The 27941-nt window shown below is 45.9% G+C and overlaps 1 protein-coding gene across 1 annotated transcript in view; it reads left to right on the top strand.

The window, feature by feature from the left end:
- The window catches only part of LOC128717907 (protein winged eye), a 90013-nt gene that overhangs the window by 24689 nt on the left and 37383 nt on the right, over positions 1 to 27941 (top strand). Inside the window, exon 2 of the mRNA XM_053811583.1 lies at positions 4724 to 5052. Coding sequence (XP_053667558.1) covers positions 4740 to 5052 — 313 coding nt within the window. The 5' untranslated portion in view covers positions 4724 to 4739. The remainder of the gene's footprint in view (positions 1 to 4723; positions 5053 to 27941) is intronic.

Below are 27941 nucleotides of genomic sequence, written 5' to 3' on the forward strand. Positions count from 1 at the left end.
CTATTCGTAAAGTTCTTTCTAGCTTTTTTTTGTTCTGCCCTTAGTTCAAAGGTTTTGTGGTACGAGTTGAGGCAGTACTTGTTTGAAGTTCCAACCATTCGCTAAACCTCATCTCAGCTTAAGCCTTCCACGCTTTCGCTGCCCCGGTTCGGCGGGTCCTCTGAAGATGTCTCGTACCGTGGGGGAGGTGGGATTTTCAGAATTTGCATTTTATCCGCTGCGGTCACGGTCCCTTGTGTGTGTGTGTGTTTGTGTGTGGGGTGCGGTGTGGTTCAAACATATAACAACAATAAAAGAAGGGAAAGGGCACCCCGGTAAGAGCCCGGTTGATGAGCCCGGCCGGGTTTGCATGTAGAAAACAGTGGGCTTTTGTTTTTTCTTTCGGTTTTCGCCGCATTCCACTACCATTTGAAACGAGTCACCCACTCGCCCAGTTTTGCCGGTACGAAAATTGTGCACCCACTGGAAAAGAAAGCAAACATAAATTTCAGTGCTAACCATTATGCAAAAAAAAGATAACGGCCCTTCGGGAAGGAAAGCGATTTTAATGGTCCTATCCTTGCCTTGTTTTTACCCTCCGCTCCAACCCACCGAAAGGGTGAATGCGTTCTAGGGAGTGGAAAAACACAGGCAAAATGAGGTTTAGTCACGATTTTCTGCAGTCAATGGCGTCCGTTTTTTGGGGACTAGGGATGGGTGATGGTTTTTTGTTTTGTTTTGTTTGTTGTTTGTTCGCTATGTGAAAGCATTGGCCACCGTAGCCACCGGTGGTGCATATTGGTCTCAAACCGCAAATATTATCATCGGTCTTGAGATTAGACGATGGCGATGGTAGATAGCGAATTGTGGCTAGTTTCTCCGGGGTCTGTAATTTACTAATTAAATTAGCTATTGCATCGTTTTGTTCTTTAATTTCGATTCCTCATCCTGTTCCCATTGAATTGAACATTAAGTTAATGTTAAACTTGTACTAAAAATATAATTGTAAGAGCAACATCACAATAAGCAGTATGTCTACCATGTGTCATCTGTACACGGAACAATTAACTGTCTAGCCCTTTTGTATTTAAAAAAAAAACCAAGAGATTATCAAAAACCGACCCCGAAGTGTGTTGTTTAATTTCAAGCAAGATGTATGCGGGATGCTCCCTTCTTAATACATTCAATCTTCAACCGTATCGTTGCGCTAGCGAAACAATAAAAAATGCATCCATTGTTTTTAACCTTTTGTGCGACGGTTCCGATGGACACCGGTGCCTCTTCATCCCATGATCCTAGAGAGCGTGTTGCGGGTTTGGCGAAAAGGCGAAGCCGAAACACACCAGATTGCATCGCACCGTTGTGCATCCTGGGGCGATGTTTTGTTTTATTTGAAGCGTTTTTTTATTTTCCTCTCCCGTGCTGCAGATGATGATGATTGCAGATAATTCGCAAACATCGCAACAGACGGGGTCCGCCCGCACACCCACGACGTTGATGAGCTTATCTGCCGTTTTGCTATACTTGACCGCCGCCGCCGGATGGAATGAAAGTGGATGGCATTGGAAAAGCAAGTTCCGCTGAGGGCTACAAACATTTCCACGAGTCCACGAGTTTGAACCCGAAAGGGTAAAGAACCGGGCCGGTTTTTCTTCCCCGAGCTCCAATTAAACCTGTCCCCGGCCTGGCTGTGGGCCACAAAGAAAAGGTGTGTGTGGACATGGTAGAAACCGCCTAGGGAAAGGGGGTTTCCCTGTCAGCATAATGCGTGAGTGGGTGGAACTTTTCTTTGAATTTTCATTATAATCCCTAACCTCAACCAGTAAACGCTAGTGCTCCGCCCCTGTCTATGGCCCCCGGATCTTATGTTTTGCACTGGGCGTTTTTCGTACGTATCTGGTGTGTGTGTGTGTTGTGTCTGGAGGGTGACCTGTTTCTTGGGGTTGCTGCCCAAGAAACAGATGGCAGAGCGTATTTGGCGAACGTTAACTAACGAACCTCATCCTCCATCACATAGCACGCTCGCCGGGACTGCAAGATGCCTGTCCAGGAAATAGCTTGCAACAGTTTGTTTGACTTTCTGCCGGGTTCTTTGTGGTGTGTTGTGTGTGTGTGATTAAAAACACGATCCAAACTACGAATGAACCACCACCTTGTCATCGATTGCAAAACCCCTTTTTCGACATGGTGCAAATGAGGTTTGAGGACAGGATTTGTTGATTACTAAAAACAAACTATGATTGATCGTGGGAAATACCGTCACACCTGCGTGTATGTGTGTATAAATGTATCTATTGCTCAACTTCCTTGCCCTTGACAATCAGAAAAGAAAGCAGATGGCGGTGTTAATTTAAAGCCATATCGATCGGTTTGCGGGAAGCATCTCACCTTGGCAGCCATCAGTGAGGAAAATATCTGTTTTTGAATTATGACTCCGGTTGCGCTCCGAGCGAAACCTTCCCCCAAGGCTCTCGTCCCACATCCGACAGCTGGATTCGACTTAACGTTAATGATCGAATTATGTCATTTCCACCCTGCTTTTGGACGTAATTGTCGTTGCATCCAGCTGTTTTGCAATCAATTTTCTTCCCGACGGTTTTCAATCACAGATTTTCGGTTTTGCTTGAAAGCGCTTCGATGAAAGTGCAGATCGCGCTGCCAGTTAGCCAGCCGTGAGAAGCTGCGGATAACGAGCGTCAGCCTGGTGAGGTTAACCAACAAAACCAACGCGTTCGGCACTGAGCATACAGTTTGCTTCGACTCTGCGAAGGTTTCAAGATAATGATGGGTGATGGTTCACTGTGGCTGTGTTTTTTGTATCCTTCATTGTTCAGCCGTTTTCGTTTTTGAATTGTTTCTAGAGCTGCTATCTTTTGCGGTTGGCAGAACCTTTTTTTCATCTTGTCGAGTTGTTGGGGTTTTGCTTTGTCAATCATTGTTTGCTGGTGAATGCTTTTCTTTCTTTTTTTTTTGGTCGATTGATTATGGACGTAGGTTTCATTTTTATATTTTCGAAAACTTTACACGGGTGTGTGTGTGTGCGTCAGTTGCAGCTTCACCGTGGGGTGCACCATGCAAGAAATATCCGTCGCAAGGAGCTGTGCTTTGAATCGCCAAAAAAACCTTTCCAATACAGACGTCACAGGCAGACAATGAGGAACCTTTTTTTTCTCCCCTTAACGATTCTCTTAGGTTTGATTGAAGAGATAAATAAATCCAGTACGAGGACTGATTCAATATTGATCACGTACCGCCGGGCAGCTATAGAACCACGTGTGTCGGTTAACTAAATAATCAAAATAATGAATTTGGCTTGGGTTATTTTTTTCCCCTCCCTCTCTCTCTCTCTCTATAAAAAACCGTATGCCGCGTGCCCTTATGATGTGTGTATTGCATTTCATTTAGTAAATGTTGTTCTCAACTCCTTGCTTACGGTATGAAAGTATTCCCTCTTTCACGCACCGTTCGCTTGATATTTATCAGCTTCTTCGTTCGATTGCTTCCCACATTACGTTTAAGTGGTTGTGTTGCTAAGTAAAATAGCTTTCGGTAGCAACCACCCCATGGTCATCGCAAAACTGTCCTCAGGAATATCTCGTCTTTGTTCTGTTCGTCGCCCATTCACTTCGCTTCCCATTGCCCACCGCCGGCGCCCGGTTGGTTCCGCTCGTTAAGCGATCCATTACTTTAATTAAACGTTAAAACTGCCCTCAGGACGTCAGTGCGCGGCTTTGGAGCGTCCGACTGAACAGCTCAGAAAATACCGAAAACAACATCTTTTTTCACTTAAAGGTAAACGCTGAGCCAAAGGCAAACAGAGCCACGAGTCCCCTTTCTATGGAATGAATTGGAATGCCTAAGAAACCCCTTGGACAAGACCGAGTCGAATGTCCTGGGCCGGTGGAAGTGTTTGAATACATTTTCCTAAAAATGATCATTATCATGTGCAATATTCATCATACTAAAATATAATGAACCTTCGGTCTCTCCTTTCTCTCTCACCTTTGTGTCATAAACATAGCTCTAGCCGAAAAATCCTACACCCTTTAAAAGAAAGCTGCCAAGAGCATGCGAACAGCGGACACCTTCTCTTCTGGTTCTTAAAACCCGTTCGGGGCGGGAACAGGTTCTTTCGCGGGTGGGCAAATGGAAAAACTGGTGCAAAACTCACGTTCGCACGCGAAAGAAAAACTTTACTTCCCCGAAACCTTCCCCGTGAAGGGACACAAATAGGGCTGCTGTTTGTACTTTCGAAGACATAAATTCATTGTCAAGAAAAGAATCCAACCATCGGTGGATGGTTTTTGTGCTGCTCGTATCTTAGACTACGCCGTGCAGATATACAGCTTAAGTACAAGTACAAATATTTGCTCCCAGCGTTAGAACCAGTCGACGCAATGTTGGCAGAAATGTGTCCTCACTCGCTTTGGAGTTGGAGTACGTACGAGAGTTGTACGATACATTTAAGCTGTTCAGCTGATAGAAGGTAGAATATTGAGAGTGGTATATTTTTCAACATCACCGGGACGATGTGACTTTTGCGATACAAAACCCACAGTAATTACACAGCGGCATGCAAAAGGTCCCGAGGAATGGTGTTGGGGCTGTAAATTTATACTAACATTTTGAGTGGATTGTAGATGTACATGGCGCAGCGCGCCTTGTAGATATGTGCGATATTTCGAGTTTTTAATGTGTTTTGTTACCAGTTTTCATGAAGTTTTTATTCTCGATTTCATTTCAGTGTGCCTTGCAGAGGCATGTTGGGCTCTACTGCTAATGGTCGTTTAATGGGCCCTGGTGTTGGTTCATCAACGTCGTCGTCATCGTCGTCGTCGTCACTATCTGCCGCTGCCGCACTGCAACAGCAGCAGCAACACACGCCGCCACAGCAACACCAGCTTGCCCACCATCCGTATTCGGCCCTGCCGTCACACCACCATCACCACCATCCGCTGCAGCCACAGCATCCTGCACTCGCTGCCCACCATCATCATCGGAGCATATGGCCATCGTTAGGTGCAGCCACCGGCAGATCTGCATTCGAGCTACAAACCGCAACCAATGGCGAAGGTATGTGCATGGTTTTTCCTAATGCAAATTTAACCTCTGCTCTTTAACCGGGGTGCAAGATTTTATTTTGCTGTTAGCTGAATATATTGCTATGAAAAATATTAAATGCATTAAAGTTTGGTGAAGCAAAGCAACGATGCCTAACGATGGCTTTTTTTTATTGATGCATTCAACCAGCTATCGATGGTCCATAGACAGTCCACAAGAGTCACTCTAAACGTTAGGTGAAAAATTAATTGGCTCTAAACGTTGCGAGTTTCTCGATGACTTCTACCCGTCCGAGGAGGTCGTTTTTAGATGTTTTGTTTTATGCCTCACAATGACAAAACATATTAAACCTTTGCAGAGGTGTTTAACCCTCGGTACTGGGAGGGGGCCAGTCACGATGCATTCGGAGCGTGGTGTGGATAGAAATTTGAATAATTGTACCGCTTATGGCCGCGCCAGGTGCTAACTTTCACGCCATTCCGCTAGATTTCGACCTCGACGTTTCGTACCTGAGTGGCGGCAGTTTCCTTTTTTCCCCCTCGCCGATGCCCGTAGTCATGGATCAGCAGGAGCATGAAGGTTCAGCTGCCGGTCATTGCTTGCCTTCCCTTTTTTTTCTCGCTGGCGGTTCGATCCGTTTGCATCATCGGCATCATTTCCGTCGAGAATTGCATTCCGTACACGACCATAACGAATAGTACGCTTATTTTCCCTTCCTTTTTCCATTTCTTTTTTGTGTAATAGGTTCTGTGTTTTCCTTTTTTTTTGTTTGAAGGTTGCTTTGTTTTTGGGGCACTGCTCTATCGATTCCCTAGCACTCCGGTTGGCAATAGTTCGTTTTTATTTCCAACGTCGGTGTGTAGAAAAACGTACATTTTTCTCCCCTAGCGGGGCAGGGTTCGACGGGCAGCATGATGCAGCAGGACATTCAACGGTCCGTTGCATGTTCATTGATGGGCGAACGAGCCAGGGCGAATCACTTTGGGCGAGGGTGTAGACAGATTGGAACATTTATCATGGGTCTGTTTGATGGGTTCTCTACGTTCGAAATGCTTCACTGCTGGCCGGTTGTTACCGATGCGCGTACATTTGATCTTGTTTTCGTGCCTATGACTGCTTCACACTGCAAGCAGTCGCTCAGTTACAGCAGTTTGTCTGTTTGCTAATGATGGCTTTAAAAAATGCACATTTTAACATGGGACTATTTGTCTACGAATTCCGTTCTTTACAATTGAATAATGTACCTTTGAACAAACTGTCGATTATTTCACCTCTTTTTCGTTGACGTTTTGTGTTCTTTTTACCATTGCTGTTCTCAACCTTGGTGACCTATTCGGTTGCATGTATTTTCCATTACATTCAGTAATGCTATATATTGATTAGCCGGGTATTAAAGCTGTAAACTATCGATGGAGAAAATTGCTTCCCAATGTTTGGGACAGTTCAAGATTAAAAGTAATAAAACTTGCGTCCAAAGAGCGATTGATGGATGACACTGTTCCCGATTATCCTTTTGAATTTGAACAACTACCGGTGCATCGGAAACGACCTTCTTTTCAGCATTTCTTCTATGTCACGCACCCTTGCCTGCAGTGCGCGGGGTAGAGTGTAATGCGTCACGGCGATTGAACGAAATTTGTCCAAGGAAACCATTTTCGGATGGTATCGGAGAGAAACGAGGAAAGCCTACGATTAAAGTGATTAGAATGACTGTGATGTTTTCCGTTTCGTTTTGCATGCCACTTCCATTAATCTGCTGTCGAGTGTTGTTGTGATGCCGAACGGCCCGGCTAGCCCGTCAGATGACTGCGCTTTCTTGGAAACTTTGCCGTAACTGTGGGAAGTCCTTCCGGTGTTGCTTTGGCAATACATCACAAAATCGACCGAATGTCTTTCCAGAGGGACTTTTTTTTCTCCCGTTTCCCTCTTTCGTGCGTTACACGGCGTAGATATTCTTATATTCAATCGGCGTAAATGTCGACGGCGTCGTTCGTGTGAGTTCATAAATCAAACTCGTCCGGCGACGAATGGGTCATCCCGGGGAACGGTGCGGTGCGGATGTACTGTATGTCCCCGGTTGAGAATCCCCACTCTAGCTATGAGGGCCACGTTGTCAGTTTTTTTTTAACGAATGCTAACAGTATGATGGAGAGAAATTCTGTTTTAGCACCCCCAGGCTTTGCTAAAATGAATATTGATGATCTCCAGACCCAGAAGCACTCAGGCCTCAGTTCGGAGACACATCCGATACTGGGGATACTGTACGTTTTTGTCCACCGTCCTTTGCTAGCTTCTGTTTGTCACTGATCTCCGTATTTGCGTAACGAGTACTGGAAGTATGTCTAGCATTAGATCACGGTCATTCGGAGTTGCGAGCAATTTTACCAACCATAGAGCACGACCAACCGTGCCCAAAGTCCCTCCAGAGTCATCGATTACTCTAAAGATTAAATTGAATGATCTGTAGCACTTGAGAGACGCAGACCGTGTAGGCCCATTTGCTCCTATTTTGCGCTTTTGTTTTATTGTTTCGCAAGAACCTAACGAAAATGTGCTTGAAAAACCGCACATTTTAATAAAGAAAAACCAAATTAACCCTTGGGTAAACTGATGAACCGTTTCACACCGTTCGCTCGTGATTGGGTCCGAACCCACTTCTGTCCACTTTGTACGAATTTTAATGCATTTCCCATTTTTACGATACTGAGGATATACTTTTTTATTTTATGTCGTACAGCGGAGCTGTGTTTTCCTTGTGAAAACAAGTGTGAGATGGAGATAAATAACGTATTGGTAAGCAGTCTGAGCAGTCCAGAAAAAGAAATCCATTTTCAGGCCCTGGTGGACCACCACAGGACGCATTCAATGATGATGATGATGAAGATTTAACCACAAGCTCGATGGAAAACCACAGCCTATGTGCGACGCTTTTGCGTACGGTTATACGGTCTTTGAACAAACGGCTATTTTCAGCTTCAGGTTCTGGTTGCTTGCGGTATGGAGATCGACACAGTGGGAATTGGGTTCTACATACCGAGCGGCGGTCGACCGAATCCAATCGAATCGTGTCCTGTTGTCCAATGGTTCACCACCGTACCTCTGCGGCTAAAACATCCAGATGCGTGGATGGTGTTCCTTTTTTTGCATACTTCTGCTCTCTTGGGTAACAATAATCAACAACCAAACATAGAACCATGTCCAGACAACCAGGTGCACACAGATAGCTGTAGGTATTTCGAAAAAAAAAAATACCACCGAGACGGTATTGAAGTCGAAGTTTTGTTAGTAAATCATTTTTGTTCATTGATTTTAATACGATTCCGGTGGTTTTCCGAGTACGGTTGCTGATGTATCACTTTTCCGCTGTGTGCCAGGTGCGCCTGGGCAGAGCATAGTGTGAAATGGTCATTTGCCAACCAGAAGGATGTAATTTTGTGGTTTAGTTTTTGCGCCCTCGGCCACGTGAGTTTTATATCAAGTAGATGTCTATTGGCCGAACGTATTGCAGCAGGCCGAATGTCGATAAGTTTTGTGAACACTTATTGCTAGAACTATCTATTCTACAGCGGTTCCAGACATGATTCTCTTGTTTTTGTGGTTTTGTGATTCATAATTTGCTTTGCAGGCTATTAACCATTCGAAGTCTTGATCTTAATTAACCCATCACCGGAAGTGTACCACAATCCTGAAAATACCTGCCCATCAATCCGTTCGAAAGAGCGTTACCAATCGATAGTAAAAGCTGCCAAGATGATGTACCACAATGGGGACGCGAGTGAGGCAACCAAACCGAATCTATGACGAAAAACATCCCGGTTCTGCTTCATGGCAGCTTACTCCGATTAAATGTGTGTCCGCACCACCCTGCCTGACCGGTGTCGTGACGAATAGGCCGGGCTAGATTCTTTCACGATTCGATGACTTGTGGCTTTGCGATGCATTCTTTGGAGTGAATCTATAAACTGACCGTCTCTGCAGCTTTAATTTTACACAAATGGGTAATGTGAGCTTTTATATCAGGTTCTATTTTAATACCTGCGATAGTGCTATTTGATACATTTTACTTTTGTACCATAACGATAAACAAACGTAAAGTGTGGTGTAGGTCATTCGCTGTCGGTTTCGGGATTGGTTTCGCTTGTTTACCATAACTGACACCGCGACGAAATCGGACATGGGATGTGCATCTCGTACTTTAATCTTTGATATTCCCACTTCTCAATAATCCTTGCAGTAAATACTGCTAGCGCGGAATATGCCTTATGCAATGTAATATTTTATGCTACAACGTAGTCTCAAGCTGACTTGGGGGAGCACAAACCGCCGGTTCGTCCGGGCAACAGTGCAGTGCATTAATTAAAATACGATTTTGGAGGATCAATTTTTCGGCAGGGGGGCATGAGTTTTATCCAACGTTACAACGGGAACGTACGGTGGTATGTTGTGTCTAATATACACACAGCCAAGGGCGCACAAAATCCGCACACATCCAAATGGGAATGAAGAGCGTTGAACATTGGGGCCACTGGCTGATATGTTTCGGTATATTGAGTGGATTATCTGGAGATTTTTGTCTAACCCATTGTCCCAACCTGTCATCTAACGAACGGCGCTCTGGTGTACGGTGGGATTACTGGACTGGAGAATTGATTGGCTTCGAAGGGGGTTGCCGCTGCCGATGGAAGCCATTTGATGACGGTTTTCGTGATGATTTAACATTAATTTGGGATGGTGATGAGGTAGATCTGCAGCTAACGCTTGATGAGATTTCCTATCGTATCCATGATGTTCTCGTCTTATGTAATTCATTTAAACACTAATCCTGCACATCCGGAATTGAGATACAGGGACCCAATATTCTACTGATCATATCGAGTCGAGAAAGATACCAATGATATGGTTCAACTTCAACTTTAATTTTTGCAATTATGACCGCTTTAAAGCACGTAAATGTATTTGGAAACGAATATTCTTAAACACATTCGTAGATGTAGAAGGCATTCCGTAAATATGGCATCCTATTCGTTTGGAATTTGCTAAAATTAATATGGAACTTCATTGTTACATAATACGGTCCATTTTAAAATCAATTAAAATTTTTATTTTTTCCTTTTGAAAAGTTAACAAAAGTTGAAATTGATTTTTTTATCTCTTCACGAAACATTGCGCGCTGGTTGCCAATTTATAGCCGACAAAATTGAATCATCCAGTGCGATAAACTGCTGCAGCATAAACGACACCAATTTCGAATGCATCAGCCTATTTTCAGATGCATTTCTGTAACCGATGAAATCTGCAAACAAATAACAATAACCGTTTGAAGCAACAGAGGAATTTCCTGGCCCTTTTTTTGCCCACACATCGTCCCAAAGGGGGAGTATCAATTCGTGGAAGTGCATTCTCTAGGGCTGTAGATGCCTCAACTCGTCCATACGCGTACCCCCGTCTGTCGATTTATGGCAAACCATCACGGCTCAACAGCGCGATGCATCTACCGCAAAATGCATCCGAAATGCGTCCCATAGTCGCCGAAGTAAGTTTTCGCGCAATACCGTATGTGTGTGTGGACCACGGACTGCTGAATGTTGGCAAAATACAAACGATTATCGTAAACTAAATAATAAACACTTGTCCACTTTCATCGGTTGTGGCCCCGGTTAAAAGTGCAGTGAAACGAAGACAGAAGCTACCCCCGGTTGTAGATTGGATGTTTGCAGTGTTGGTCAGGTTTCAATTCGCCGGTCAACAGCCATCTGGTCGTTTTCGGCAAACTGCAGCTGCAATCCTATGCGGAAATGCATTGCGCAACCACACGCACACACACACACACCCACACTGTGAATGCACAAAATAATCGTTATTCTAATTTTATCGAGACAGTTTAAAACAATCAATCGATCGACCGGACCGGACCGACCGGAGTTGGCCGAGTGTTGAAGGAAATTATGTTATTGATATTACGGAATTCTCGACCCTCTGAGTTTGTTTGTTTTATTGGGCGATATTGGTAAGTCTTTTAATGGCATTTTGGTGCTTGGACATCTCGCAATGATTCGAACTCTACATTTTTACATGCGAAGACGGCTGTACCGAATGCTTATTTATTGCACCTTTTTAGTGTTTTCCAGCTGACGTTATCTTCGCCATTCGTTGGTACGGTATTCAATAGTCACAAAAGTTCGCCCATTGCCATTTCTCGATACGAATATATTAAACAAAATCCACTTCCGCCATTGATGACGGCGAAAAACCGTAGAGGGTGTTACAAAGGCAAGAGTACACACTACAGCCATTTCTCATTTCAACATCGGCTCATTTTTATTCTTTAAAGGGTGTTGGAAGGCTCTCTTCATTTTTCCTCTTTGCTAAGCAAAGACCGACTGGTTTTTTTTTTGTAATTCACTCAAAACACCCTTCTTCCGACAAATATTTCTACCAAAAAGCTCCTTTCTTGAAGTAAAGTGTAGGCTTTCTCTGAGACGATCCCTTTTCAGAAATGCCTCCCGAGACTTCTGACGACGCAGGAACCAGGAAAAGGAACAAAATTTAAATTTATTCACAAACTCGTCTCAAACGACGTTGGAAGGCGACGGAAAAGTTTTCCCTATTTCGCGTCGCTCCGTGTGCTTGGTGTTTGATGAAAGATTTTTCGGCGTCGATGAAAGTCACTTGTATGTATGAAATGATTTTCAAGCCTAACAGCAGCGTTAGAACGGGCTTTGATGGTGACGTCCTTGCCGTCTTGGGTTCGGAGGAGAAAAAGGGCCATAAAAATTACTGCTTCACTTACTTGCCCGGGGGGAGGTTCGGGGAGTGATTGTACTGTACTGGGTGAGATTTTAAATCAACTCACTCTGCGTAACCGGTAAGGAACGCACCAGCGGAAGGGAAGCGATTGATTTATGTAAAGGATCCACTTCAGTCGGTGTTGGGGGACTTCCGGTACAGTGTAACATCCGGCTAGCTGGGTGCCACCTTTGGCCAGCTCTCCGTGCGGTAGTGAATGAAAACTTTTTGCTCTTGTCGCACACCTCTCAGGCATATAATGGCTTTAATTTTTCGCGCCAATTTTTCGTGTCTTACCTGTCATGTTATGAGCGTTCGATGCTGATCAACCGAAACCTTTCGCAACCAAAATCGGGCAGGATTTATTAGTGGAAAAGAATTTGGAACCACTAAACCCGGGGAGCGTAAATTTATCGCCCCACAAGACGATGGCGCTCGGCGGGCTCTTGAGGGGCGCAAAAAGGCAAAAGTTCGACACAAAGTTTGGCGTTCACGTCGTGTACACGGGCTGACAGTTAGAAAATTGGAAACCTCACTTCGCCCTAGCCCGGTACCGCCAAACAGGATTGAAGAAGTACCTCCAAATCCACGGTCACATTTGGCTGCTGTACTGTTCCGAAATTCTTCAAAGCAATTTCCTACTGAACAACGAAAGTGGCTGGAAGCGACGGACCGCTTGCAAGTCGGAAGTACACTACCAAAATTGTAAATTTCCAAAAGCCGTAACTCTTGCGACGTTCGTGGATAGTTTTGGGTTACGGAAGTTCAAAGTACCAGCCAGGGTTAACGCCGCTGCCAGTTACAAACCGCCGTCGTGCAGTGTGCTTGAGTGCGCTGATGCACTGTACGGGAAAAATCGTACTACCTTAATCGAATGTAATGAATATTGATGACACTTCAATCATTTTGGAACAGTTTGGTGGTTGAAGTATTTCGGACAGAATAAAAAAAATGCTGATGTAGATAAAATCATCATTCGACCATTCACCATTGTAGACAACGCTTAACGACGCCCTGCATTCCCAAAACCCCCTTCCAGCCATATTAACATATTTAAGTCTCGTTCGTAATTGTATTAAGTTTTCAAATAAACTGCAGATTTATTCTGTCCATTAAGGCGTACATTCAGGGGCCTGTTAATGGAAGAGTTTCACATTTTCGAGAGTCATTTAAAACACTCATTTAGCGCAATCAACGCGCGAAGAATAGAGTTACACCGGTGGACCACCACACACACTATTCAAATGCAACCATTCCCCGAAAATTGACCCGCAAAACAAATTTTCAGTATTTTAGATGAGGTGCTTTGGCTGTTTTTTTTCTTTTCGCTCTTTTCGCTTTGTTCTTTCCCACCGGCGAGGGCGTTTGATGTTGATGGCGAGCCCCCCCCCCCTCCAAAATTCTATTTTGCTCCGCATGTCCATTTTCACGTGTTTCCAGGCACATGCCAACTTCGGCGACTGGACGAAATGGGGCGAAAATGAGGTGAAGGGAAATAAATTTCAAACGGTGCGCTAACGCGCCCAATTGCCCCTTTTACTACTTGGTGTGCGGTGGCTACTGCAGTTTAACCGTTGGTGCATTTCATTTGATTTAATGAGATGATTCCTGCCCACCCCTTGGGTCCCGCTTTGTCCCATGCACGGTTTGGGGGCGTGGGAGTTGTTGGTGTGGCACCTCGTAGTCAATTGGCGATAACGATAACACACCGCACGAACACGCGGGGCGCGTCTGGCTCGTTAGCCACCGGACACACACACGACGGGGCTCACAGGTTGCAGAAGCGGGAGTTCCGCGAGGACCGAGATTCGCCGTTTGATACGCCGGGAACCCAATTTGCATATATCGGTTTCAACTATTATCGCTCGCTCGTCGGCACCCAAAAGGCATTTGGTTTGGGGAGTTAGCTTATCTAAGCGCACTTCCGGAGAAAGCTCGCTGGGAGTACGAGGTGTTGTGTACATCCCGTAACCCGCAGTTCCCACTCGTGGCGACCTTCCATCGCCATCGTGACAGAAGCGGCTTTTCGGTGCAAGCTTCCGGTAAGCGTTTTGAGCCCGCTAAAGTGGTTCTAAAATAACAAACCGAAATCGAGTTTCGGTCACTTGTCGAACTCGTAATGATGAGAGCATGCCGATACTGCTGTTTCCGATAATGGCTTCGGTGGTTTTAATTGTGGTTTGAAATACTACAAATGTTTACCCAATTCTTAATCACATCAAACAATTCGGACCAGGTGATTATTGAGCTATTCCAGCTTCACCAAACAGCTATTACGTTTGACTGATGTATTTTTCTACATGATTATATGTAGGGGTGGAAAACTCGAAATCATCGCACCTGGATGATTTTCTGCATTATAATAACATTAATTGAGCATAACATAAGTTGGCAAACAACCTTGATGCGATTGAGTGATTCGGAAAATCTTCTAATCCTCCACCAACCAGCCAGATGCCAGATGGAACGCACCCGTTCACGATAATCGCCACCAACAGCGCGTTGGTCACGTATCAGCATAATGATGATTCTTCGTTATGGCAGACGAAGACACAAAAAAAATAATGGAAAAAGGCGAAGCATACAAAAAAAACAAGCGAGTTCCATAAATGTAGAGATTTGCTAGCCCCCGCCGGGGCTTCTCCGCCTGCGAAGACGTGGTCGTGATCGTGCTTTTGCTGTTTGCCATTTCTTATAGATTGTTGCTTTTAAGTCCAACAAAAAAGAAGCACACACACACCAGGAAATGACCACTTCCGTGACACCAGCAGGGATAATTTTTATTTATTTTCTTCGATGGTGCAACGCGAAAAAAAAACAGATTGTTTTTCCTTTCATTGGCGGTCGGGGATGGAAAGAAACATTCCTACCGGTGTTCGATAAAAATGGTCAATAAACTCCATTTGTTATCGTGCGCTAGCTCGCAGCACCTCCAGACCCCATCCTTGGGGGGAGCGGGGGAACAGCCCATAGCATTGGGTTCTTGTGCGATATTGCCTGTCTGCCGGTGCTGCTTTGGATCACTCTTCGATGGGTTTTTATTTCGTTATGGTTGGTTTGGGTGGAAAATCAATCGCACCTCCATGTGTGTGTGTGTGTGAGTGTGGTCAGCGTGATCCCGTCGTCCGTCGTTGTTCCACCGGCGATTTGATGAGCGTAGGGATGTGAGCAAATTCGTCTATCATCGTACCATAATTCATCCATTCTAACGATCAACTTTTACCACCGGTCCCAAGTGCAGTGCCAAGTGGCCGCAAGCGGTACCATTAATTCCGCCGGACAGCCAAGGAATGAAGGCGTTGTTTTTTTTTGTTTCTCATCCTCCTCCCTCCGGTACGCCCGGTGGAAAACAAACAGATGTGTTTGTGGATATTTTTCCTCGATTTCCTTTCGACGCTTACCGTGATGGTGCGCGCAAATAACCACTCCCCGATTCCGTATGCTGGTGGCCGTTCGGTTGCAAGGTGGCTGGAAGGGAAAATGCTTTTTAATCATGGTGTGAATTTTCCGGCCACTTCCGGCCTTTGGCTAGCAAATAGCAGCAAGGAAAAACTACCGGCCAAGAAGTGCACGCCACTGCCAGTCATCTTTCGCCTGGCATTCGATGGTCATCGCAGTCTTCGCCGATTGTTTGGGATCGTACTATTTGATTACACTGTCCTGGTCCGGATTTCATCCAGCGGGCAAAACAGGCAAGAGAAGCCTACGAGCAAACTCCAACAAACAAAACTATTGGCGAAATAAGCGGGGCTCATTTTCAGCTCGATAAGACTTCTTTGCTTACCATTCGAATGTATTTTGACGTAGGCGGCAAGCAAGACCACCCACAGAAAACTTAGTTCACAAGCAGTTGAATAAACAGTTTTCGATACGACGGAAAGTTTTCCCTGACGGGAGGGACACGGTCCGTTTCGTTTTCCTTTGCCGAGCGTGTATTGGGTGTAAATAAAACGTTTTTACCCCATGTTGTTCTATGTTGTTTTCTCGCTTCTGGAAAGAAATTGAAAAATTTTGCATTTAAATCAATTTCTTTAGAACTCTGTTTGGGAAGTACTTCAAGTGTAGTTAGCTTGAAGTTGGTGCAGTATGGTTTCCTTCTCAGTTTCGTATTTTTATGCAATATCCCACTCAAATATTAAACTTTTTATTGTTTGGTTCAAACTAAATGTCAAATGTACAATGCACAGGCAGAGTTTGTCGAGTTCAGCCCTACCAAGCAACGGTGGATGAATGCTCGATTGTGAAAAAGTTAATAAGCCTTCATTAATACGATATTCATGGGATACAATGTTGCAAATTTCCTATCTATCCACCGTTCAGGGCTTAAGGACAACTACGACTGATAAAACTGCACAGGACCGTGGTGTGCGATGGCAAACACAGAGATGTATGGGGTGCGAGAATAATAATAATAAATGATAACGCCACAATCAGTGTGTCGCCGGCTTTGAGGTTTCGGTAATGAACTGCAAACAACCGAAAGTATAATCGCACGCAGTTCCCATTTCGTTGGTGCCCTATGGGGCAAATTGGAAGGGCATGGTTGAAAAAAGTCTGAAAAAAGAACGTCGCGAAACATGAACTGGGCCCTGGGTATTTGCATTAAATTATATATTTTAATTATGGAAAACCTTGGTGCCGATTGGAAGTGGATACTTTGTATTTTGATTAATTCGTTAAAGTTTATATTATTTTCTGTAAAGATACAATGAAAAAGCAACAAGAGCTGTCGAAGGAGATGTTAAGAATGGAATAGTCCAAGGTCAATCACCATCGCCAGATGCAAAGTAAATGCTGGAGTCAGTCAGAACACCTCCGATCGACCGGCACCAGGAACATTCGGGCGTGAAAAGATAATGAAAAGTACAATAAAAATTAATATAATTCTTCACCTTTTCCCGCTCCATTCCACAACGGTAGTCGGCCAACAATTGGCCAATTGCATTCAGGAATTTTATGAAAAATCTCCCAAACGAAGCGAACTGTTTCTGTTCATCAGTGTTGTTGGAAGTGGAAAATGTTAATCGGGTTGGGAAAGGGTGTGGGCGGATGGTGAAGAAAAATATAATTTTCCCCATGCTCCCCAAAAATCTCCAATGTTGGGCAATGTTGGTGGATTCCATTCCAATCGTGCCCCGGACGTATATTGAAATGCGGTTAAGGATAATGATTTTTGTGTGGATTTTTCACCGTGCAATGCATGCAAATTGGGGATTCGCTTTTGGGGACACCCTTTTGTTGTTTTGTGTGAATTTTTGAGTTATGATAATTTTATTCCGCTTTCACTCACCGAATTGGCGCGGGTGGCTCGTTTTATGGTGCCTCAATTTCAATTAATTACAAAATCCCTCTTTACCAGCAAACATACGCGCATCGAAACACACGCACACATTTGCCGGATGGTGAATCAGTGGTAGAGATTCGTGAAACCGAATAATCTCTTCTTGTGTCACCCTGTCCCAACGGACGGGGACATGTTGTAGTAGAAGCATTGACTGGTAGATTTATCAGGATCATTACGTTGTTTTTTTTTTATTTTATTTTGGTTGTCACAGTTTTGCTTTTTTTGTGGCGTCAGTCTGTGTGATTCGTTCACCGGGCGTGTGTTGAATCATTTAAATTTCATTGCGTTTTAAATGCTTTATTATTTGCAACCACCGTTTTGCGCATGGGGTAACAGGTAAAGCTTACTGTCCCACTGTCCAGCAGCAGCCACAGTAATCATAAACATAAATCGCAACAATCCGATATGCGCCGGAAAATGGCCTCGCCATTCGCCAGAAGTGTGATAATAATTTATTAACGAATGCCTCCGTACCGATCCTGGTAGGAAAAGGGGTCGTTGAAAAGCTTTACTTCTCACTGATTAACCACAGTTTAATGCCTTATTGTTCTGCAGCGTTTAATTACAGCGTGTTAAAACAAAACAGAACCGAACAAAAAAACTCTCACATTTATGTTGTTTGACACCAAACCGGGTTTGATTGCCTTAGGCACGATTCAACACAACACGTACTTAATGATGCCTTTGTTTAGTTTATTGTATTTATGACGCTAATCCTGCCTTGGAAAATAAAATCGTTCCTCAAACTGGGAATGAAGCTTTCGAACTGGATTATTCCAAGACACTAATCTCCTGTCGAAAAGAGTGCTTCATGCACTTCGATATTGATTAAAATCGATTGATGAATTGGTTAATTCAAAAGTCTTGTACATGTCTATGCCTCACTTGCTCGTAGCACTGGATTGGGGGCCGGCCAAAACAAAAGGCCATCCCCATCGCGTCGTCATGATCATTCTCATCGCCATCATCATCATCTTCATCGATTGCATGCTATGAATAATGCATGATTTGTTGCGGACGCAAACGCACGGCAGGCAAGAAATAAACTAATTTTCCATCTTTCTTTGGGCCCCGAAAGCCGCGTGTGCTGTCCGGGAATTTGGACGCAAAAGCAAACCTCAACCCAGATTTCGCCCTGCAGTTCTCGAGCTCCCGGCAGCCAAAAAGCTGTGTTCTCTGGAAGGAATGTTCGGTTGCCTTCCTTCCAGCCCCTCACGTGTCCACCTTTGAAACATTCACAAAATGTCGCCACGAAACCCAGCCAGCGGATAGCGTGTGCGCGCACACCCGGTAGCATACGCTCGTCGCGCACACTACACTGCACCGACCGAAAACCATGTTGAATAATCACCCAAACAATCGGTTTTCGTCATTCCAATAGGCTCTTCTCTTGAGCATAATCCAGCATAATACATTATTCACGACCATGCCGTCCATTGTTGCCGGTGGTGCGCTAGAGTAACGTCCATCGTCGATGTGTCGCTCCCGTCGTAGACGTACACTTCACGATGTTCGGGTGTATTGGCTTGCATTGTGCCCGAAAGAACGACGAGACGATCCCCGGGCCCGGGGATCGGTTCAAAAGGAGTTGCCAGGTTGTAAATGGGGGGGGGGGGGACACAAAAACATAAAATTAACCTCCATGTCACGGCGGAAGCGGGACTCGCGGGCACGAAACACTGGCGAGGGGTGCAAAACGAGCCAAAGTGTTCGTTAGAAATAGTGCATGTACCAGTCCATTTCGTAATGGATAGCGATGGACGATGCGTAATGTATGGATCTCGCACTAGGAGGTAATCCTTGTTCTTCTTCAATCACGCCAGCACTAGGCCTTTCTTCTGCCAGTCACTCTCGCAAATGCGGCAGGAGGAAGCTGATGCATCGTCGTCGAGCTTCAAAAGGACATTAATAATGCCTTCATTCCCCATGGCCAATGCCTCCCCGGGCCCTGCGTATAACTTTTGCCCAAGAGAAAAAGGATATACACAACAAACAGTGGGTGTGAGGCACCGGAGTGCTGTGGAGTGCAGGGGAGGTGTTGTAGGTCTGCGTTCTTGATTATTGATTCCGGGCGCAAGGATGATCCATAACACAATGTCCCCCATCGGTTCGTCATGGCAAAAATAAACGCCTCCGTACCCGTCAGCCGCGTCGGATGGATAGAATAGGGAATTCCTTGCAGTCAGTTCATACCAGTCAAATCCATCCCGTACAGGGATGGGACAAGTGGAAGCATGGGTTGTACAATGTTTGTTCGCCTTTTCTGCACCACGTACGCTGTCATTACTCATCAGTAGCCCGTCCGTGCGTCCATGCAATCAACAACTCATCATCAGTATCATCACCGCTCATCATCAGTGCCATCATTAAGGATATTGTTGCAAGTTGCAAATGGCCAAAAGGTGCAGTACGGTGTGTCTATGTGTGTGTGTGTGTGTGGGACTCGCTTATTTCCTGTTCGCTTTCCATTTTTCATCCCCGGTGTTGTTTGGTTCCTGATGGTGCATATTAATATTTATCGCTGCACTTGTAAAAGTGTCATAATCAACAATTTATTTCGAAAATTTCCTTTGCACTTACTTAGCACCGTTCGGTGCGCAGGACCCTAGCGGAAGCTTTTAAGGAACTAGAATGAAATCGTTTAGATTCGTAAGAGGGGGAGGAAAAGTAAGATAACGATCAACGGACACCGTCAACCTATGCCTAAAACCCCTGGCTGCACGCCACACCCCAATGCCTGTTGGACCATCCTTGGGCATTGTTTGCTGTATGAAAAATGATTTTCCATACCATTACTGTGCATTGCGGCCGGAACCATTTCTACCCTGGCTCCCGGAGGGGTTGTGGGGTAAAACGCAACGAAATACAGACGTTCGGCACGCAACGATAGGCCATCGGCATCGATGGGAAATAAATCCTTTTTTCTCCATCTTGAATCCATTTTGTCGTTCGGTGCCACCATCAGTCAACTGTCAGTGCCGTTCGGTAGGCTCATAGCTTTTTCCCCTGCTTTTTTTCTGTTTCTCTGTTTGTTAGAAACATTGTGCTGTCAGCTGTTCCGAGTTGGGAAAATGGGAATATTTTCCCGCACGAGAAAACTCAATTAATATTCTTCTGTAAGCCACTGGAATCCCTTCGGGATGTAGGTTCAATCAATCTTTTTTTATGCTTGTTTGATTAAAGAAATCCTCATACGACACGTTTGTTATATTTTGTAAAGATCCTTTAGATGTGCGGATTTACACCTTTAACTAGGCACCATCTAAACGCTTCCTGTTCATTACTTATCAGCCCTTCGCGTTTCGGGAAGTTGCACCGTTCCGAGTTACAAAGTGCTAATCGTTTTAACACATACTTCCTACGATCTTAACATGGCCATGCTTCAAAATGTAACAATAATGCACAACTCAATGTACACCCCGTGGCGTGTAAATGTTTGCACCATTGCCATCGTAGCGAAACCTGTGCAAACCTGGTGTGATAATTATTTCCACTACATCTCCATCATAATCTGCTCGACGACCGCCCGCAACTCACTGTAAACAATACCCGGAATGGAGCAAACTATCTCGCCCCGTGCGTAAAAGCGTACATTTTCGTGCTCCCCCTCCAATTCGGTTCGGTATTTGCGCTGCTCCTCGTTTATGTGTATTGTACAAATTTGTGCTGTTCATAGTAATTATGTGAATATTTGTCTAATGTTAGGCCAATATCCAATGTCACACTATCAGCAGAACACACGCTCACGCACGAGTGTGTGATGATAGGTAGATGATATTTGTTTTACACGCATCCTTCCGTTCGAAGATCTTCAACGCTCCATCATCACACCTCTGCGGCAGACGGAAAGCCTTCTCCATCGTAAATCACTATCAGTCGCATGGCCATTGCCAAACTCTAATTGGAGACTCGACAGGAATCGGACAACTTCCGAGGTGTAAGGTGTACAATTTCTACAAATAGTTACAACCATTCATCACCCACCACAGGCGGATCCTTTTTGCAGCCAGTAGTCTCGGTGCCATTTGCCGGCCCATTTGCTGCAACAATATGCATGCCCGTGCACCATGCATCCGTGCAGGGATCGATGGTGTAATGTGTACATCGTTAGTCACCTGGCGCCTCCATCCGGTGTTGGACCGATTACGAAACAACAACAGAGTTCACAGAGCCGAAGGTAAGGTAGGACCTCTGGATAACAAGCGCATCAAAGACACATGTGCCAAGTGCTCTCAACGTGATGGACCCGATGATGGACCCCTCCTCCACGGGACTCAAACAGGGTGGATGGATGGGGTTATGAAAAGCCAAACCTGATTAGCTGCTGTTATGCGCTCCGATTACCAATGCATTCCGCGTTCGGGCATCGCCTACATCCGGGAGTGCATCATTGGAATAAATTAAACAACAATCGAAACGATCCCCACAGTCCGCTCGCAGCCATTAGTGCAATCACTCTCGGTTTGTTTGAACGTAAATTTTCACCCGATGTTGCTTCTTGTGGGCACACAGCCTACAGGTATTTCCTTTCGGTGCCGTACGCGTGAGTTGCTCTCGTCGCATTCTAGCACACGTCCGGTCGACAATGCTCACGTGCATGTGTTTATGTTTTTGTTGGAAGTTGCACCCGAAGAGGTTTTTGGTTCCGAACCCAAATGGGGAAATTCTCCGTACATCGCTGTTCTGTCTGCGTGTGCATTCTGCTATGTTATGCTGTGGTTTTGCCATAAATAAGGCTCCACCACGCACTGGCGCACGGGAACGCGCGGAGCCACGGAGTAGACGAGTTCCTCTCCCGCACGGCCGATGATGGTGATGATGATGATGCCTCCTTCTTTATGCCCGCCTGGGGCAAACTTCATGCACTTTCATGCCCGTGTTACTTCCCTTGATTAATCCCCCTCAACCTTCCTGCCGATGCCCCTCCTTTCAAAACCCCGTGACGGCCCATTTACCAAAATGAAATATGAAACTTTCCAAAACATCCCAAGTCTCGCCCCTCCATCATTCGCTTTTGCGGGAGGGCGTAGAATTCATTTCGTATCAACAGTAGCACCACCATCATCACCATCGTCATCTCGTTGCAGGGGATGCTATCGTCATTATGCCGCAACGCAACGACAAACTGTATTTAACAAAACCAAAACTGACCGAGTTGTAAATTTTCTGCCCTACACTCGTGCTCTATTCCTGGGTGAGTGTGGAAACGTTACTCGAAAAGTGTGGTGCACCGGGTGCAGCGATTGCATTGGGGCACACACCCGAGGGTTGCAGAACCCCCGTGTACTACACCGTGCAAAGGTTGTCTGCAGTCCGTTCGATGGAGAACGCCCCGGGACGGGCTACTGGTGGCCCGGTCGGGCTAGGGGTAAAGGGCCTATGCAAACATCGAGAGTAGATTATAAATGTAAATTAGAAGAAGAATGCATGCCCTGTGACACGTTTGCTACACGGCGACCTTCACCCACCTCTTGGCCCGCTGGATCACCGTTCGTTTTCCCATGGCGATGACGCACAGTCGACAGTGTGACGTACAGTGCAAACTTGAGTTCGGTTGTTTTCAACCATTTCTCAGCAAACCGGCCCCGGAGAAACAAACTAACCGACCGAAATGCAATCCTGCATCCTGGTTTCGCGCATCGAATCACTTCGTACCGGCCGTCGGTACGTAGTCCTTCGACGCACTCGACAGGACGCACTTCCCGCACATCTGGCGTGTGGATGCAGTTGATGGCTGATACGGTGCGTACTATCGGGCGTTTTTGCCAACAAATCGAGCCATCTGCGGAACATGCGGAATCTGCAGACAGCGCAGACATCCCACGGTGTTCGTTTCCTTCCGTTCCCTTCGCTGCCATTTAATATTTAACCTTTTGCGTGCAAAGAAGGGGTACCAGGTGTTGGGGGGAGTTAACCTTTGCTCTGTCGTTCTTTCGGCTGTTCCAGAAAGCGCGAGGGATCCAACACACCAAGAGGCATCGGTAATTTCGTGCAAAATATATTTAATTTACCGAAAACCTCACATCCACTCCAATACTTGCAATGTGGCCAGTCGGGGTTCTGGTTTTGTATTCGGCATCCACGATCCGAGATGCAAGTTCACGCCACAATTGCATTCATCAACGGGATGCGCACCTGGCACGGTACCAACTGTGGCACATTAGCGGATGGTTCGTGCGCGACATCAACACCCGCCGATAGCGTTGGGCCCGAGCTTTGGCACGAGTTTTGCCATTTAATTTGTACACAGGCTCACACGGGATCGTTTGCTGTTGGCCAGAAGGTCTGGCAAGGTCCAGTTCTGAAGGCTCTCGTACGGTATTGCCTCTTAATGTTTCTAATGCAATAGGAATTCGTTCATACGCCGTCGGTCGGTCAGATGCCACACCGTGCGTTACCAATACTTCGGGTTGAACAATCATTCGAATCACGCTGTCTCTGGTACACCGGGGTCCGGCAAAAGCTCGAACGGTGACAAACATTAGCGAGTTGGGCCGATCCCTTGTCTAACCGGGGTTTTGGGCGGGCGCAAGGCTGCAACGACCGATAAGGTCCGGCGATCCGTTGCCATTGCAGGATGCGTTCGGATTGTTTAAGCATGCTGCAACTGGCCGCTGTGCCCGGTGGGTTGTGCAGCACAGAATGCAGCAAGAAGCAAAACGGAACATATTCCGCGTTGTAGAGGCCAGCCATGATCACGATTACGTGCATGTGTGTTTGCGTTTATGAGTGTTGCAGCGCCAACGTGTTCGCTGCAGTTGACGCTGTATCGAGGGCTCATTTGGTGTGCGACCTGCCTTCACTGGACGTTATGTGACAGTGGGAAGGAAAATAACAGCACACACGCACAAAAAAATTACCACTGCTCACTTGCTCTAAAACAAGTAGAAAGATGCGTTGATACAGAGGGTACTGTTTCCCTTGTGTCATGACACGGACATTTCATGTGACACTTTTTCGTGCTGTTTTTATTTCCGCTGCATTCGGCACCCTAGAGCTGGTGCTGCAAACACGGTGCCAGCTACAAATGCAATGTCCCCGCCAATAGTGGGTACGGTGTGGGTACAACATATTGAAGCTGGTTCCATCCCCCATGTCTACTGCCTGGGGAGAGATTGAACACGCTTGCATCACGGCGCGCGTGTGATGCAAAATGCATTGCAATAATGAAAAACAAATGAAAAATCAACAAGCATCATCCTCATTTGATTTTGTTCATCCCCAATTGAAGGGGTGTGTTTTTTGTTTCTTTGGCTACACTCTATCTGGACGATGTATCTAGGACTTGGAAGACAGGGCCCGCTTCCCACGATACTTCACGCCGGTGTCTGCATCAAATTACACATACAGCTTTGTGCTGGGTGAGCTTGGTTGGTCTCTTCAGACTGCATGGACACAGTAACATCACGCCACGTTCGATGCACCCGACTGACACCGAAAGCTCCTGCTTTTCCGGCGGCACAACAGCGAAACCCAGTACCTTTTGGTGTACGATCGCTTCGAGCTGCAAAATATTAGCCCAGTTCTGCTCGTAACGGCGAAGGTCTCGGGTCTAATAAACACGGCCCACAACGCTGCATTTGTTGCGAGTGTTTTGAAAAATGTTGTTTCCTGCAAATGAAGCATTCGCTCGGCTAGCGAGAGTGCGTACCAGACAGTTGGTTCAGAGCCTTTTTATTACGGATTCAACAGCATTTAAAATGGAATATTTAATCCGTGTAGACAAACGATGCATGCGCCGCTGGATGCATCTCATCCAACCCGTACCGACTTACGGCCCGATAGACGGTCGGTTTCTTTTTGCATATTAGAAATCACTTACTTGTGGAGGTCCATGGGTCGATTGAAGGTTGGCAACCGAAGGATTCGTACATCCGTCGGAATGAATGCACTCTATTGAATGTTGCTCCATGCCGGAACTCCCTCGGTGCAACGCAAATTTGTTCCTCAAATTGCAGTTATTCATCGGACGACCACCACATCCGTTCCATTTGTATTTACTCTCGTCCGGCCAACTTTACAGACGCTTTACAGACTACAAGCTCGGCTTTAACGTCGTGCCCGGTGCCCGCCAGAAGGTATTCCCGGGGATATGGAATCTTCGGCCCATCCGGTTCTTTGGTAATGGTAAATTCTTGATGCACCGTTGCTTCTCGGCCCATATCCGGTGGGTTTAATTTATCACATATCGCATCATAATATTGAATGCTTCGGCCTCGGTGCAACTTGCACAACAGTACGGGGTAGGTTAATCCCTCCCTCTGTTCGGAACTGCACTGCACTGCCTTTATCAATGCTTCCAAGCTAAACTGCTAAGCAAATGTGAAAATATGAATATGCAAATTAACAATAAATAATATATGTTTGTCTGTAAACTGGATCTTAAACCTGGGCGGATACTCTTGGGGGAGAAGACCAATCGGTCCAACAATCGTAGATGTTGTATACAATTTAGCAGTTCATGTTAAAGGTGAGCTGGACAACAACACTACTCGCTGCTCACTTTTAGTATTTCCCTTGGTTTTGGGTTGGCAGATAAGTTTTAATTGAATCCTTGAAAATATGTATAGAATCCTTATCCTTCTGTGTGGTATATATTAATGGAGTTTGGCAAAACATTCGCTCTAAATACATGTCTATCATAATAATCTAACAGAAGACCATCTTTAAGAAAGGTGCGAAGAACAATGTTGACCTGGTGAGAAAATCACTCGCACACACGGTCCAAGATTCCTTAAAGTCTTTGGCGTGGCTTGCTGCCGGTTGTAAATCTTTAAAAGTGACTCATCCGAAGGAGAACAACGACGTTGGAACTCTTCTTTCTTCCCGCACGTGCTCTCGTTTCGGTCTACTGCCTGTTGGCTTCCCGGTTCTCAATAGTAACACCCTGCCATTTCTGCGATGAGAAGCCACTTCTTGCTTCGTTCAAATCGGCCCACTAGCTGGGGAATTCTTAATTTTCGCCAATGAACTTCCCTCGGCTGTGATCATCATCTCGTAGCTCCCCAAACCGGGCAGACCAAAGACAGACTGACAGAGACCGTAAGACACCCACGCGCTCTCACGGTGTAGTACGGTTTCACTTTCATTTGGCGGCATTCAAGCCTGCAGAAGAAGTCAAGATTTAATTACACGCCCGTTGGGAAGGGTTATTACTTGCGTCCATGCTGCCATGTTTATGGTGCTGATCTCACTTGCGTTCCTTTGCTGCCAAAAAAGGCCTGCGAACGGGTCGCGTCGCGTTCCGCTTTGGCTACAATTTGTCGACAAAAGAAATCGAACCAGTGGAGAACGCCGTTCGGTAATAGAGCGTCTAGGGCAGGTAGATTGAAGGGCTAGACTGTTTGTTGATGCTATACGGGCCCAGTTCTGGCATACAGAACAGGTCTTAAGTTTACGAGCACTAATTAACTGCACGCTGCTTGGGAGGTGAGCGTTGATGAAGTTAGTTTGAAACGTGAACCATCCAGACGATCGATGAAATTTACTCCCCAACGAAAGTACAAAAAAGGGAACCCTAATAATCAAGCCTAAAATCAATCACTGGTATAATCAGTAGAAACGGGACACGTGTTCATATGCAACAATTCACATGTGAATGTTGCCCGAAGGCAATCCCACCACCCCACCGCACCCCTTTCTGGGACGCAATTTCTTCCAATTATCCATTGCACGGCCAGTGCAAATGCTTCGAAGCGAGAAACAGCAGATACCATCGCTTACACCGTGTTTGTCCCCCTTTTATGCTGCCATGTCCGCACAAGACACATTGTTTACATGTTAAGCTATTTAATTGTATGCAAATTGAGCTTGAATTATGCTTTCACCGAGCGGCGATATCTTCACGGCACTCGCCCGGAAACGGCACCGGCTAATTTCCGATGCATCCCTGCAAAACCCTGACTCCCGGCATCGGTTCGATACACCACTGGTAATCTCGTCTTTGTTGGACGATACCGCCAGCATATCGGCTGGAGCACAGCAAATGCATTCCCCATTTTGGGCAAGGCTGACGGGCCCTGGCCCCGTGAGAACGAACGGGAGTGTTTGGAAGTGTTTCATTTATTCATAAACTGCAACCTCGCGAACTCGCGGGACGTTCCGCTGCCCCGATGGCTTCCCGAAGCAGAGGCATCCAAAAAACATGAGCTTTCCGGACGACCAGCAGGAAAAGTACGGGAGAGTGTTGTTTCTGTGGTTTGCCCCGAGTGCTCCACCCGAGACCCGGCCCGGCCCGGCCCTTTCCAACTCCCATTAGACGAAGATGTTGGAAGGCGTATGCTGGGCCGATGCGCGGTACCTTAGATAATGTAGCAAAATAATCATAATTATTACTCTTGCCCACCGTGTCAGACAACTGGCAACTACCCGTCCGCGGCCCTCTCGGGCTGTGGTTGGCAACGAATCGAAAGCAGCAATCTGTGGGCCCCAGGTTGGTTCGCTGACTGAATGGTTGGAAGACTCGACATGACAGCGTTTCGCGTTTGGCTTCGTTTGTTGCCGTCCGGTGGGGGATTGGGCTAATTATTTATATAGTCTCTAATTATTAATGCTATTGTTATGCGGCACTGGGTTCCATCGTTTCGTTCCGCATTGCGTTACGTTGGGGGATGGTGGCACGGTGATTGGCTGCTGTTGCTGATCGGCTCTCGGTTGCTTGGCGCTCACGTACTCTCATCCGTCCTACGTAAACGTTTTGCTCCTGCAGCATCCCGCCTGTCTAATGGCTAATCTACACGTCCAGTTCGCCGGGTTCGTGTTGATTACCAGC

This window comes from Anopheles marshallii, chromosome 2 (assembly GCF_943734725.1).
Source record: "Anopheles marshallii chromosome 2, idAnoMarsDA_429_01, whole genome shotgun sequence".
NCBI classification, from domain to species: Eukaryota; Metazoa; Arthropoda; class Insecta; order Diptera; family Culicidae; genus Anopheles; species Anopheles marshallii.